This window comes from Cyprinodon tularosa, unplaced genomic scaffold (genome assembly GCF_016077235.1).
Source record: "Cyprinodon tularosa strain WSP-4 unplaced genomic scaffold, ASM1607723v1 ctg275, whole genome shotgun sequence".
Lineage (NCBI taxonomy): Eukaryota > Metazoa > Chordata > Actinopteri > Cyprinodontiformes > Cyprinodontidae > Cyprinodon > Cyprinodon tularosa.
The window spans coordinates 893683-908148 of record NW_024038980.1 but is presented as its reverse complement, the minus strand read 5'-3'; the positions used below and the strand labels follow the sequence as shown (position 1 = coordinate 908148).

Sequence of the window (14466 nt, the reverse complement as noted above, 5' to 3'; positions counted from 1 at the left end):
CCAATATGAGCCTTCATTACCATTTTATCACTCTGCATTAGCCATTTAACTAGCCTGAAATAAACTCCACAGAAAATCTCTTGCATATTTAAAAGACAAGGAGATGAAGACAGAAGAGCCAACAATTCAGACTACTTTACCTAAATACCATGATTAAAAAAAAAAAAAAAAACTGGGCACCCGAAACACCTTAGCAGAACCACAGGCTAATCAACTCTGTGTCATTCTGAATTGTTTTAGTAATTAAGCAAAAGGAGCCCAAACCCAGTACTGAGTGCATGTAGTAAACAGAAATACTTTTTAGTAGATCAACATGTTTGCAATAAAATACCACTCTTGATTTTCTGCACATTTGCTTTAGAAATTTTATGGTTCTGGGAAGCCCAATTTGTAGGAACAAAGAAAAAAAAAATAGAAATAAAACTTTACTGATCTCACAATGGAGAAATTAACTCTGCATTTAACCCATCCCCTTGGGGAGCAGTGAGCTGCCACTGTGTTGTGCCCGGATAGCAGTGTGGGGTTAGGGTGTTGCTCAGAGACCCAGAGTGCAGGCTTTGGGGATCGAACTGGGTACTTGCAACCTTCTCAGAGCACAAGGTTCGAACTCAGATTAGGCTGGAACTCAGAACCTCAGGATTTCAAGCTCTACGCTCTAACCACTAGGCGACCACTTCCCCATCTTAATCTTAAAATTGCATTCAGATTTATTTCTATTTATGGCAATGGCGTAATGACACAACAATAGGCCCGTAAGCAACCTTATCTGGGTGGGTCCCAAATGAAGTACAACACTCTGGATTACCCATAATTCCAAGTCGTAGTCTAAAAATAAAATACCCAAATACATCGTTCTTTAAAATCTTTATTGCGGTTTGAAACATATTATATGAGTGTATTTTTTTTTTAACCAACCGTCTAATGAACTATAAACAGTTATTAACATAATTAAAATAATTAATTAATAATTAAAAGTACCACTGTCGGATTTGCGGTTGGTTTCATGTTTAACGGCTTACTATCATGTTGAAATCTACCATGTCTTGGGGTATAAATAAGGTCCGGTCAGTCACCTTAAAATCAGCTGGGTTTTAAGAGGAATTTTTCGACTGCAACTGCAGTCTCTGCATACCGATATTTATGCCGTTGATTTATGGGTATTTCAAAGTGAAACACTAAACAGAAATATTATTTGCAATGTATTATATTCAGAGATGGGAAGTAACGAAGTACAAATACTTCGTTACTGTACTCAAGTAGATTTTTCTGATATTTTTACTTTACTTTACTACTTATTTTTATGGCGACTTTTTACTTCTACTCCTTACATTTTTACACAAATATCTGTACTTTCTACTCCTTACATTTTAAAAAAATTGGCTCGTTACTTTAGTTTTGAATGATTTCAATGGAGTTACCGTTATTATTTTTCACGTCATCAATACCAAATTCAATCTAATTGGATGGGAATCTACGTTGCATTTGACGCACCACTACAAGATGAATCGATAAATCATTGCAGCTTGGTGGCGGTGGCGTTAGCATAGTAGTATGGACGACGAGATGATTGAAAATGAACACAACGGAGATCTAATCCTATTGGCAGACATCCATTTAAAATGTAGGCAACGGCATGAAAAAAGTGGTTTCTACTTTTACTTTTATACTTTAAGTAAATTTACAAGCCTGTTCTTTGTTACTTTTACTTGAGTAAAGAAGTTTAATCAGTACTTCCACTTTTACCAGAGTATTTTTTAACACAAGTATCTGTACTTTTATTCAAGTACGGAAAGTGAGTACTTTTGCCATCTCTGATTATATTTTCCAAAAGGGTTCAAATCTAGAGTCACCTTCAAATGATGGGACAAAGATAATATTTAATTCGCTGCCACCTGCTGGTGATTTATATAAACAGCTCTGCAGCATATTTACCTAAAACTGGTCATGGAAAATCATTAATTTTTTTTTCTTTGTTGTTTCAGTCCAGGAATGCAAATCGACCTCCCAACCAGAGGAGTCAGACTGCTGCTCTGCTGTGAGACCACTTTGACCTATTTTCTTCTTAATATTACAGGATGTCTGTAAATCGCTTTACCCAATAATTAAGCATCTCTTTTATATTAAGATAGTAATTTAAAAGTAAACCACATTAAAATGAAATATTTTCATTTCATTCAGATAGAGTAGGTCACAGCCAAGGTAGTTATATTATGATATGTATTATGATTTGACATGATGAGACTATTGAGCTGCAGGATAGCACAAGGTACTTAGTGTCTGCCACCGTGTTAGTTTTCTCAGGTGACAGATGGATTAAGATTATCATGCATTAGATTAGGGAATGACTAATAATCCAGCAAGGACAAAACGAGAGAGAGAGAAAGAGACGGGTGGAGGAGAAAAGAGAACTGGGACTGATTAGAGTTCTATATGTTGAATGTGAAATTGCAGAAGGATTTTAAAACTTTACAAAATAATGCTAAATAGTTGAAATGCTATTTAGACTGTAATTTTGTCATGACTTTTGTTTCATTTTAGAATTTTATTTTAAATCTTGACAGCTTCAGTGTCAAGAATATGTTGGTAGCCATGTTAGTGTTCCAATGTTTTGTTTGAATTCAAAGTTTCATTGTTATAACAATAAAATGTTTAGTAAATGACTCATCAAAATCTATGAATGAAATTAAATCCTTTTTGACAAAGGCACTAATACGAAGGAAATTAGCTGGAGTTTTTGTATTTATATATATATATATATATATATATATATATATATATATATATATATATATATATATATATATATATATATATATATATATATATATATATATATATATATATATATATATATATATATACGTGACAAAATATTCATCTCAGGGGTATTTTATAAGGAATACCTGGAAAATGTGATTTTTTTTTTTTTTGCCTTTTCCAAAAAAGATGACAGCTGTGTCCAATGTTTAAAAGTAAAAAGCTATTGTTTACTGAAATGTATTAGAAATTGAAATTATTAATCTTTCATAATGAATCGGTAATCAGTTTTATTAAGACCAGATGGATTATCAGTCCGTGTCATAGAAAGTTCTCCTTGTTACACAGCTCTGCAGTGAACAAAGATTTCACTAATATTTAGGAATAAAACCAGCATCTGTTTTAACCATCTTAAGCAATTAGCTAGATATCAGTCGTTGTGAGTTCACTCTAGTGTTCATGGATCTTTATCATAAATGGTAGTTTTTGAAAACACTGCCAACATTTGTTGATTCAATATGCCGCATTAAAGACAGACACTCGAGTAAGATAAAGTAAAGCAGCTTTGCTCAAATTGTTAAAGTCTTTAAATAAATTGTTGCCAAGCTTCTATAGAAAATGCACTTCCTCTCCAGAAACTTTTATAGCTTTTGTGCTTCCTCTGACTTAGTTTTTTTTTTCCCCACTCCTTGGTTAGTCTGAACGTGGTTTACAAAGTCGCCTTCCTGTAGTAGTAACATCAACAATGAAGAGTTATTTTTGTCTGACCCATATTAGTTTCTCGCCAGGTGATGTCAAATGCATGCAAGTAAAGCAAAAATAAAAATAAAAAATCCAATCAACAGATTTTTTAATGCATCCCTTTGATTAGTGGTATAAAAAAGAGAGTGGTGATGCCCGATTTCCTTCTTTTCCCAACAGTATGAAGAAACGAGTAAACTGAAGAGCTTAACAGAAGGAAGTGAGGTGCAGAAAACAGGAAGTCAGGTCCTGGATTCCATCTGCATCACTGAGGCAGAAAAACAGGCCGTTCTCACTCTTATCAGAGAGGAGGTGCACACTATTGTTTGCCTTAGCTTCATTAGCTTACTCTGATAAAACACCAGGTTAGACCCACCCTCTCTCTCATTTCAGATCATCGCTAAGGAGGCTGAAACTAAAGATTGGAAGAAAAAGTATGAGCAGTGCAAACAAGAAGTGGATGAAATGAGGTAAGAAAGCGAACTGCTGATGTCATGGGAGTCACACTTTCCCCATCAGGCTGGTCCTGTTAAAGCCAGTAAAGATTAGTCCCATAAGATATTTACGTCCAAAAGGACATTATGTATTTTTTAAACAAAATTAACGTCATTTAAACTTTGAGGAATGATTGATATTAATAAGTTTCCTGTTGTGCTGTGTCATCACAGGAAAATAGTTGCAGAATATGAGAAGACGATTGCGCAGATGATTGGTGAGTCATTGTGTAAACCTGTACTCTTTGTGTTTTGTTGCACTGATCGGTATTGCAATCTGAAAAATGTTCTGTGTTTGGTATTACCCTTCCATTTATTCATTTCTCCAGAGGACGAACAGCGCAACAATGTAAACTTTCAGAAGGCATTGCATGCAGTGACGGTGGAGAAAGACGCCGCCCTGGCAGACCTGAACTCTGTGGAGCGCTCGCTGTCGGACATCTTTCGCCGCTATGAAAACATGAAAAGCACCCTTGAGGGCTTTAAAAAGGTAAATACTGTTAAGATACGAGTGGAGAGCAAATTGGGAGCAGTGGATGGCAATAGAAATTTAGTTTAGAAATATAGCAAAGAAAAAGATAAAGGGCATTTTCTTAAATATATAAGTAATTTTATAATCAACAAACAAATTAGTCCAACTTCTACTGAAAAGGGATTTGTAAGCCATTATCAGTCTCAAAAATAATAAACTGCCCTCTACAATACCCTTATCGAAAATCAAGTATTTAACTATTCAAGCTTAAAGATCTTGATGCCCTTTAAGTCCATAACAATACTAATCTGGCTTAATTCGTTCTCAGACTAACCATCCTTTCCTATCCTCCTTAAACATGACCTGATAGCCTCATAACTATGATAACTGAGATAACTGATAGCAGCTTCTGCCCTCTGTTATCAGTGCTGGTCATAATGGGTAGTTTTCAGGAGTAGATAAATAAAGGTGTTGAAACACTGCAACATTTAATGGAGAATATATCTCATTTTTTTAAGAAAAAAATGCTAACTTAAAGATAGAGAATTGTTACTCAAATTTTTTTCACCTGCCTTTTCTGCAAACACATTAATTAGTAAGAAACACTATGTTCAATCTCTACCCACAGAATGAAGAAGTCCTGAAGAAATGTGCTCAGGACTACCTGGCCCGAGTCAAGCAGGAAGAGCAGAGATATCAGACACTAAAGCTGCACGCAGAGGAGAAGCTAGACAAGTATGATGAGTATACACCAAGTGTTGTGGGGTGAACTTTTGTATTTAGATAAAATGTCTTTACATTTCCCTTTGTTTCTGCAGGGCTAATGAGGAGATTGCTCAGGTGCGCACCAAGGCAAGCTCAGAGACGATGGCACTGACTGCCAGCCTGAGGAAAGAGCAAATGAGGAATGAGTCTCTGGAACAAGCACTGCAGCAGAAGGTACAGTTCTTATCACCCCAGGCTGTACACCAGGAAGTACATCATTCAGCTCCATTTCCGCTGTTTGATTACTGTATGGTGTTTAATTACCTTCCTTTATTGCTTTTCTGTAGAATCAAGAAATCGACGAGCTTACAAAGATCTGTGATGAGCTGATTGCCAAAATGGGAAAAATAGACTAGAAGTTGCTTGATAGTGATCTGTCTGGATCCCTGCAGTCGCTGTGCATGCCTCCAACCCAGAAGCAGCTTTTGTACTGTGCCCTGTGCCTGTCCTGCTCCTCAGAGATTCCCATGTACAGAGATCTGAAATATACCACATGATCTAACATTTGCACTACTTGTCACTGGAACCTTTGAGGCTCTTTGCATATTAATCACATGAGATCACTTTGTCTGCAATTTGCACCTTTTATAAGAGTGTCTAGGGCTCCTGTGCTTTTCTCCATCATGTCAATGAACAACAGCTCTAATGATATTCTTATAACATCAAATAAATTGAAGCTAGTCTGGCTCTTGTGATTAAATTAGCTTTTGAAAAAGATTTAATATGAAAGGGTCGTGATTGAAATATGTATTTATACCAAATTCACATTATTCTTTACCGATTTCCTCATGCCGAGGTAAAGGAACTTCAGTGCCCTTCAGACATCTGGACTATCTGCCTAAATTGACAGACCAAGCAAATCACTGATTAGACTAGCAGCCAAGAGTACCACAGTCGCTCTGGTGGAGCTGCAAAGGTCCACAGCTTATGGACCTCTATTTTTTCATGCACTCTGTAGATTTTCTTCTTGCATGTACTGATGTAAGAAGAAATTCTGTACCCTTTACAGGTTGCTGAAAAAGAAATGTGATGATTGGCCTAAATGTAGTTTTGTGTGGGGAGGAAAACTTGCAGCCTTCCACTCTGTCCTTATGAGTGATGCATGGTGTTGAAAGCAATATCCTCCTATCACACATTTCTTCATCCAGCTGTAATGCACAAGGGCACAAAATAAGCCTCTTTAAGAAAAAAAAGTTTCGACAATGCACCCCTTCCTATAAAGGTGAGCATTTTTGTGAAACTCTTCAGTCAAATCCGGAAACCAAACCCCAACTGTTTAACCTTTTTTTTTTTTTTTTTTTTTGTAGAAATACTAAATAACTGAGCTGTATTTGGAATGAAGAAGGTAATTTACAATTTGAAGAAGCTGCTGTTTAATTATCTCTCTTATTACATTCTGCTTCTAATAAAACCTTGATAAATAACCCGGTGGCTTAGTGAGAGCTTTCATCTGCAGTTCATGTGTAATTGTCTAAATCCTTACAAGGTTGTTTTCAACTTCATTTTCACCGTTTTGCCATTTTACTTTATTTTTTTCAGAGGTGGTTTCTTAACGCACCAGCAAGCACAATGTGTTCAGCATATGGCTGTAATCATAAACTATTAACTCAGTTTATTGTTAGTTATTACAATATTAGATTAAGTTTACAACTTGTGCCAATATTAAGTGTGTTAAGTTTTTGTATTTTTCTGCATTAGAAGTTTTCTGTCAAGAAAAGCATTGAACATGACCTGCTTTTCCTTCTGTTGTAATGCAGGATAAAATGCCTGAAATCTTGGTTAAAGAGGAAGAGTGAGCATTGGAGAAAAAAAAAGTCTCATTGTTTGGTTATTTAAACCTTCATAGGTTGAATACTTGTAAGATTTTGATGATTGCATAATTTGCCATCACAGATGCAGATGTGTAAGAGTGAATATTTTTGTCACTTTGTTGTCATGTTACATCTTGTTACTAAACTATTTTGTTTTGCAATATTTTTTCTATATTTAAACTTTGCTTAAATATGGTATAAGAGTGTATTTGTAGTTCATTAATGACAATCTCACGTTTGTGTGAAAACATGAATAATGTGTATATTCTCCTCAATAAACATAAAATTAGTTTGTTATAGTATTTTAATAGTCTACCTGTGTGATATTCAGTGTCAGTATGAATCCATCTGATCTGTGAAGGTCCTTTGAGGTTTGTTAGAGAATTTAAGTTAACTCTTGGGTAAAGTGTTATATAAAGAAAAAGCACTTACTGAATAAATGCCACCATGAGGACCAAGGAATGCAGCAGCCAGTGCAGGGATAATGGGAAGTTTACAGCAGGGTTAGTTTGATAAAAACTCAATTTAGATACATTATTGTTACCAAATGAAAATTAAATGGATATAATTAAAACTTTATTAAATACATCCAATGTTTTAAACTTCTTTTCCAGGACTGTTCAATTTATTATTCAAAAAGAAAAATGCAATGGAAGCAATGTTGTTGGTAGCATCATGCTGTTGAAAGGGTGATTAGAGTAAAAGATAAATATATGTGAAGATTCTCATTCGTCCAGGCTATGGTCAAGCTTGAAAAAGTTCAGTGTAGGCAATTGGATGTGAAGTTTTCTTGAAGACGTTTTATGTATCATCCAAAAGGCTTCTTCAGGTCTAACTAGTAGTGGGGAGCACTGAGATCAATATACTGTAGGTGTAACAAAAAATTTAAGGGGACAAAAGGTGGCTTTGATCCCTCCCACTGGATTGGCCACAAAGGTCACCTGGGGGTTGTTAATGATTGTAGAGGGGTTCTGATTGGTTGTTAACTCTCTCCTCAGGGTGATTTGGGTCATAAGTCTCATTGAAGTGTGAGTCAGATGAGGGCGGGTGAGAGGGGAATCTTCTGGGTAATGTTCCTAAAAGTGCTTTGTAGGTGGGTGAAAGGTTAGGTCCTCTGTTGAGAGATGGTTTTTCCAGGTAAACAAAGATGGCTTCCTTAAGCCACTGCTCAAAACATCTTTCTTCCTTTGCAAGAATATGGATGATGTTGTCCTCAAATGAGCATCCTTTAGCATTCAGGTTTATTCTTTATTTAAATCCCCATTAGCTACTGAGTCAAATAAATAGCTATTCCTCCTGGGGTCTTAACATTTTTAACAGATATTACATCAATGCTGTGTAATAATGAAGCCCAATACAGAAGTACACACACAAGTAGCAACAAGTAGGTGTAGATGAACGGCTGAGTCCTGTCCTGAGGGTTTGGCCCTCCTGTGATGAGCCATGCGCCTGTTTAGTGGTTGCTTGGTCTCTCCAACGTAAAGTAAATGAAAAAAATGATTGGGGCTCAATACTGGGCAGTATTGTATAAAACAGCAGAGTATCGTATATAGATAAATAATGGTTAAAAAAAATGTAGGAAGCAAATTTTCTCTTCACACACTTCTATGTTTAATAAAATATACTGGTGCGTTTTAGACTTTTATCTAAGGTTATAAAGCTATCTGGCTAAACCTGAGATCCAACTGTGTTGGCCTGTTAAAGCTCGCCCTGTTAAATCTATTAGCAGTGGGTGCTGCCTGTGCAGCATTGATGGAGATTACAGAGGTAAGACTTTAATGCCCTCAGACATCTTACCAATGTTAAACCGCCCCCCTTTTTCACCACCCAGACTCGCGATCTCAAAACATCTCACACTCATCAGCTTCATCTTAGGACTGTAGAAGAAGGTGACCCATCATCCAGCTACCATGAAGACTGTTTTGGCTCTGCTTGGGCTTTTTTCTCTGGCATACAATAGTAAGTTTATTTTATTTGTTTTTTTATTTAAAATTTAATTTTAGAAATCACACAAAAAATGCATATTATATAAATACATTACACTAAACAAAGACATACATATATATACTGTTATACAGAGACATTACAATGGATTCTACTTTATACATATCCCCTTGTGACATGTGATAACCACACATGAACATTTTTCTATTCCTTTCCAAAACCTCCTTAGATTAGGGCATTTCCACATTATATGTAAGGTTCCATTTTCCCCACAATGTTGCCAAATTGAATTTATAATATTCTTTAAAGAGGTTATGTTTTCATTGGTGTTGGTTTGTTTGTCTATCTTCAATATAACTAAAAAAAGTCATGGATGGATTTAGCTAAAATTTTCAGAGAATATTGTGACAGTCAAAAGAATGATTCAGTTTTGGAGATGATCTGGATCCCTACCTGAATCCAGGAATATTTTGAACGATTCTTTGAATACAAGATTTAACTTTAAAATCACAATATGTTTGGGAGTATGCTACTTAGCAGAGCTCTGAGCTCTCCAAGTGCTGTTCTAGTAAAATGGATGCAAATCATAGGTAGAAAAAAATTTAATATTAAGCAATTACGGTAGTAATTGGAAGATGATTGCAGTAAACTGAAATACTAAACCATCTCTTAGTATTATTGTTTTTTTTGTATAATCATGTTAGGTGACCTGCTCAACGTGCTTTACTGATGGTCTTTTTATTCTTTTCTTTGGCCTTTGGCTGCTTTTTCACTGCTTGCCTTGTCACTGTCCCTAAACATAACATCACACTCTGCAAAGTGCACTGTAAATTGAACAAAAGAAGCATTTCAGGCTTAAGAAGTTAAAACTTTTTTTTTTGAGATGCCAGTGTGGGTCCTTAGGCAAGACCCTTCACGCTAATAACTATTTTGTAAGTCACGGTGGATAAAAGCATCTGCAAAATACATAAACACCAAAAATAATAATAATAAATCTATAAACAAGACTCTAGACTGAAGTTCAGCCCTGTAACGGTCGTTCAGCAGCATAAGCCTACTCCGCATATCTTGAGGACTGGTCTATATACATCTTTACTTGTGTCAAATTACTGATTTTATTACAATTTTATAAGAAGTGTACAGTAACTTGCAAACAATTAGGAAGTGGAAGGAAAAGAATGAATATATATATGCATTTTTTATGCTCCCTTCACTTTGATAGCCCCAGTGCAATCATTTCTGTTCAGTAAGTAAATAGTCAGCATTTGTGTGATTTAATCTGTATGCTAAATCAGACTGTTCCATAACGGAGTCAAAGGTTCTCTAGAAAATATCAAAGAATCCTTAAAATTACAATTTAATGGATCTGCTCATCATAAAAGAAAGAAAAGCAAAAAGTAAGTCATTATCTACTGAAAGCCATAAAAAGTCCTGTTTAAGTTTCATCACAAGGCTTGTTTGGGAGACAGTAAACATGTTGAAGAGTCCCCTTTTCTTTTCTTTTGTTGATTTTTATGTGTGCGGATAAAAAATAACACTCTACATCATCTGCATTCAATGGGGAAACGTGATTCTAAAGCATCAAGCTATGGGAATCATCTTCAACATGGAAAAAGAAGGTGGTCAGAGTTGATACAGAAAGAACTGGCCTAAATACACAATATTACTAGAAGAGAACATTTCAGTGGGCACAAAAGACCCAGCCCTGGGGTAGAGGTTCAATTATTATGATACTACCTGTGTCTGTCACAGGTTGCTGATGTGGATAGAGATATTTAATTTTTAATTTGAAAAAAAGTATTACCAAAAAATTTGAAGGAAAATTTCAGGTGCATTACAAAGTTTACTTTTATAAATAACCACCCCTTTTGTTTTCTGGATGATTTCATAACAGATAGCATCACATCTGTTCACTGGCATCTGTTTATATCAACTTTTCATTATCTAATGACTGCAGCAACAATTTTCAAGAAAGAGTTAATGACCAAATCCTTTTATTTGTTTAATTTTTTTATTCTACCCAAAGGATTTGCAGACTGGATTGTTTTTTGTTGTCTATTTATTTGTTTTTGTATTCCAATTGAGTGAAATATTTGTAAAAACTTTGTGTTTCAAAGGATCTAATCATCCCCTTCGTTAAAATAAACCTGATTATTGGGGGGGGATTATACTTAAAAAAATAACCCATCTTTAGCAGGGATTTGCAAATACTTCTGACCTTATGATTTTAGCATGCACGTAAAAAGTTAGGACTCCACTAATTTAGTTTAAAGCATAATCATGTGTAAGAATGCCAAACCCTAAATCAATTTGAGAATCTAAAGATACAATGAAAGAATATGTTCCCAGCGTCTCAGTCTTATTGAGGTTGAATTTTCTGCAAATAAAAAAAAAGATTTTTAAAGCTGGTAGAGAGAGACAGACTTGCAGCAGTAATTGCAACAAAAGGATGTTCTCAAAGTTTGAACTCATTGAGAATGAATAGAAATGCATGGATTTGTCCAGATTCCAATCAGTTTAAAAAAAAAAAAAGCAAAACATGTTTGTGTCCCTCTCACTTTACAATTACACACTAAAATTTGTATGAACATTTTTGCAAGACATTAATTTCTACATCATTTGAATATGCATCTGTGTAGGTTGAGGACCACACTGATTTTAGCCATAGATAACAGGCGTGTGTAGAAGTTGCACCTGCCTGTAGACGTTCATGCTTAGTTTCAAGCCAGGTGTTCTTTCTTGTCCTGTCTGCGAAGGTGATGCTCTGAAATGTCACACATGCGTGGCGTCAAGCGAGGAGGACTGCAACAAGCAGGGCTCCACTTCGTGTCCGCAGTATGCCGATGCCTGCTCCACCATCACAGGGCCGAGTGAGTAAACACACAAAGGCTTTAGGACCTACAGCACAAGCTTCACTAGGGGTCAGGAAAACACTGCAAGATCATATCTGTCACAGTCGGGAGTTAAAGGAGGTCAGACAGCTTAATGGAGTTGTCAGACTGTATCTATTGACAGCTGGAGCTTTTATAGGCCCAATGCAAGGAGCTGTGGTATTTTGGATCTCTTGTAAAACTGACTGAGTCATTTTTTTCTATGTTGATAATCCTTTTGTTTCCATGCATATGAAGGTGCTTGTTCTTAAATATAAATGTGCATAAAACGTTTGCATGTTGTTGTGAAAATGTGTAGGGCAACTATAAAACACATCTCTTACCATTGTTGAATGTTTGCTGAGAGGCTTTTTGCAGACTTTTGTATATGTATTGCTTTTTTTTGTCTTCATCTGCTGTTGCATGGTTGGAATCTGACTCACAGACTCAACGTCTGCATCTCGATTTCTTTCAGACACTGTAATGAAGTCATGCACATACAAGGCCTTCTGTGACAAAGCGCATGGGAGCAGCTCAGGGGCCAAGATAGAGTGCTGCTTTGGTGACGACTGTAACGGTCCCCACCGGAGCCACCACCGCAACGCCTCAGGGGCATTGTCTACTAGCCCAGTGGTGCTGATCACCTCCCTGCTGCTGCTGCTGCACAATGCCTTCAGTCAGTTCTGAACTCCTCTAGATTCCCTTTCACCTCACACCTCCTCTTCATGTGTTTTTACTGATAATGTCATCAATCCAAGTTCAAAAGAAAATCTGAAGTGCAGAGAGTGTTTGGCGGTTTCAGAGCAAGAACTTCACCTTATGATCATGGTGGTGCATAAAAAGGTTCTCTCACTCATTTGCAAACTGCATTTTAACAGCTTTAATTGTCTCATATTAAACATAAATGATTTATTTTTATTAGTTGCACAATGAGATGAGATCCTTCTACAAAGTAATGTCTGAACCTGGGAGTGTTTATGATGAATAAATTTGTGAAAAGTAAAGAACTCCTACTCACAGTGCAGACAGGGGGTGGCCGGTGTGGTTTCGGCAGGCAGACGGCTCACTTCGCATTACCCCCCTCAGTCATTACCATGGTAATCTAATCATTTATTGTGCTTTCTAGTTCGTCTGAATAAAAACAAAATCACACCTCAGCCTCCGATGTCTCCTCAATCTCTGTATGCTTCGAGAAAAACCTTTCCTCATAAAACCCCCTGAAAACATTCAGACTCTGTTCTCGGCTGAAGTAAGGGGGTCTGTGGAAACTTCAACATTTCCTTTCTGTACAACACTTGAATCTTTTGTGCAGCCACTGCTGGAATATAAATCAGCAAGGTAGGTCTCTGTCCTCGGGAGGGTCATATGACACTTTACCACTTCCTCCTAGCAGGGAAGAACATACATTTTACCTAGAAAAAAAGATGACAGAGTGCAAAACCACTACCTGCACAAAACTTCACCAATTTGGCTGATAAGAGGCTCTGTGTAAGGTGAGAGAGGCTGCAAAATGTGTATTACTAATTTAAATTTGAATCTTCAAATCTTAACCAGAGAAGGAGCAAAGTGTTGAAACAAGGAAGTTGAGCTAATTTGTGGTTACCTTTGTTTGAAGGTGGAAAAAAAAAATAACGGCAAAAGCCTCAAAGAGCTGCAAATCACAACCCACTGAGGGTGATTTTAGAGAAAAGACTTTTCCATGCTTTGGTGCTTTACTTTGCAGATTGATATTGTTTTGCTTTGAAACCCGAGGTAGCTTTAGACAAAAACTCAAACACTGGCTTTTTCTTCCATTAGAGATGACTCAAAACAAGACAAAGACTGATAGTACAAAAGAATATAAAAGTAACAGGGAGAATAAATAAAGTCTCACACTTTGCTTTAAAAAAAGAATAGAATTGCACAGATGTGGATTTTCCACTCTTGTCACCTCATTATGACAAACTCTAGATATATATTGGTTGTGTGATAGACCAGCACATGTCGTGCATAACGCTTCATGAAAAAGAAAGGACTTTAAAAAAAATTGAAAAGCCATATATGTATTTGACTTCTCTTGTTACGATAACCCTAATTTAGATCTGTTTGCTTGATTAAGTTGTTTTACTACTATTCACTTTTGTGTAATAAAAACTCACAAATGAGTCTCATATTAAATTCAGATTTTCTGTGAAGGCCTCAAGGGTGTGTTACAGAAAGTTAGAGCATAAACAGCATCAAGAAGACCAAGAAACACAGCAGACAGGTCAGGGAGAGCACTTTGGAGAAGTTTAAAGCAGAGTTAGATAAAGAAAAAATGGTTTTAAAAATACTTTTAAAGTCTTACTTCATCTACCATTTAGCACAGAAAGGGCACAACTTTAGACCTATCAATACATGGTCATCCATCAAAACTGTCAGACCGGGCAAGTCAACAGGAGAGGAGGAAAGCCTAGTATAAAATAGAACAAAAAGGGTCCAAAATAATAGAGCTAAAAGCAAATAAAACTACCAAAAAATAACTTGAAGATAGGCTAAACAAATGTGAGCATACCAAATTGGACCAAAACTTGTCAAAAATAACAAACGGTTCCTCCTTCTTCAGTGAGGATAAATTATCCAACACAAAGGTT

At 36.2% G+C, this 14466-nt stretch overlaps 2 protein-coding genes across 3 annotated transcripts in view; both read left to right on the top strand.

The window, feature by feature from the left end:
* The window catches only part of LOC119786590 (transforming acidic coiled-coil-containing protein 1-like), a 32510-nt gene extending 25168 nt beyond the window's left edge, over positions 1–7342 (top strand). For both annotated transcript variants that reach the window (XM_038290052.1, XM_038290051.1), the window contains exons 6-13: positions 1983–2035; positions 3679–3810; positions 3892–3968; positions 4167–4210; positions 4322–4482; positions 5093–5199; positions 5283–5403; positions 5517–7342. In XM_038290052.1, coding sequence (XP_038145980.1) covers positions 1983–2035; positions 3679–3810; positions 3892–3968; positions 4167–4210; positions 4322–4482; positions 5093–5199; positions 5283–5403; positions 5517–5585 — 764 coding nt within the window. In that variant the 3' untranslated portion in view covers positions 5586–7342. The remainder of the gene's footprint in view (positions 1–1982; positions 2036–3678; positions 3811–3891; positions 3969–4166; positions 4211–4321; positions 4483–5092; positions 5200–5282; positions 5404–5516) is intronic.
* Positions 7343–8845: 1503 nt separating this feature from the next.
* On the top strand, positions 8846–13011 carry si:ch211-113d22.2 (urokinase plasminogen activator surface receptor). The gene is made up of 3 exons (XM_038290008.1): positions 8846–8999; positions 11741–11854; positions 12330–13011. Exons 1-3 carry the CDS (start codon positions 8951–8953, stop codon positions 12539–12541), a joined length of 375 nt encoding a protein of 124 aa, XP_038145936.1. The 5' UTR covers positions 8846–8950; the 3' UTR covers positions 12542–13011.
* The last annotated feature ends 1455 nt before the right edge of the window (positions 13012–14466 follow it).

What these genes read in the sequence shown, in the direction of transcription:
- si:ch211-113d22.2 (XM_038290008.1), top strand. Translation starts at nt 8,951, where the DNA reads ATGAAGACTGTTTTGGCTCTGCTTGGGCTTTTTTCTCTGGCATACAAT. An exon ending in TTTTTCTCTGGCATACAATA is followed by an intron (nt 9,000 to 11,740) that starts GTAAGTTTATTT and finishes CTGTCTGCGAAG; the next exon opens with GTGATGCTCTGAAATGTCAC. An exon ending in CTCCACCATCACAGGGCCGA is followed by an intron (nt 11,855 to 12,329) that starts GTGAGTAAACAC and finishes GATTTCTTTCAG; the next exon opens with ACACTGTAATGAAGTCATGC.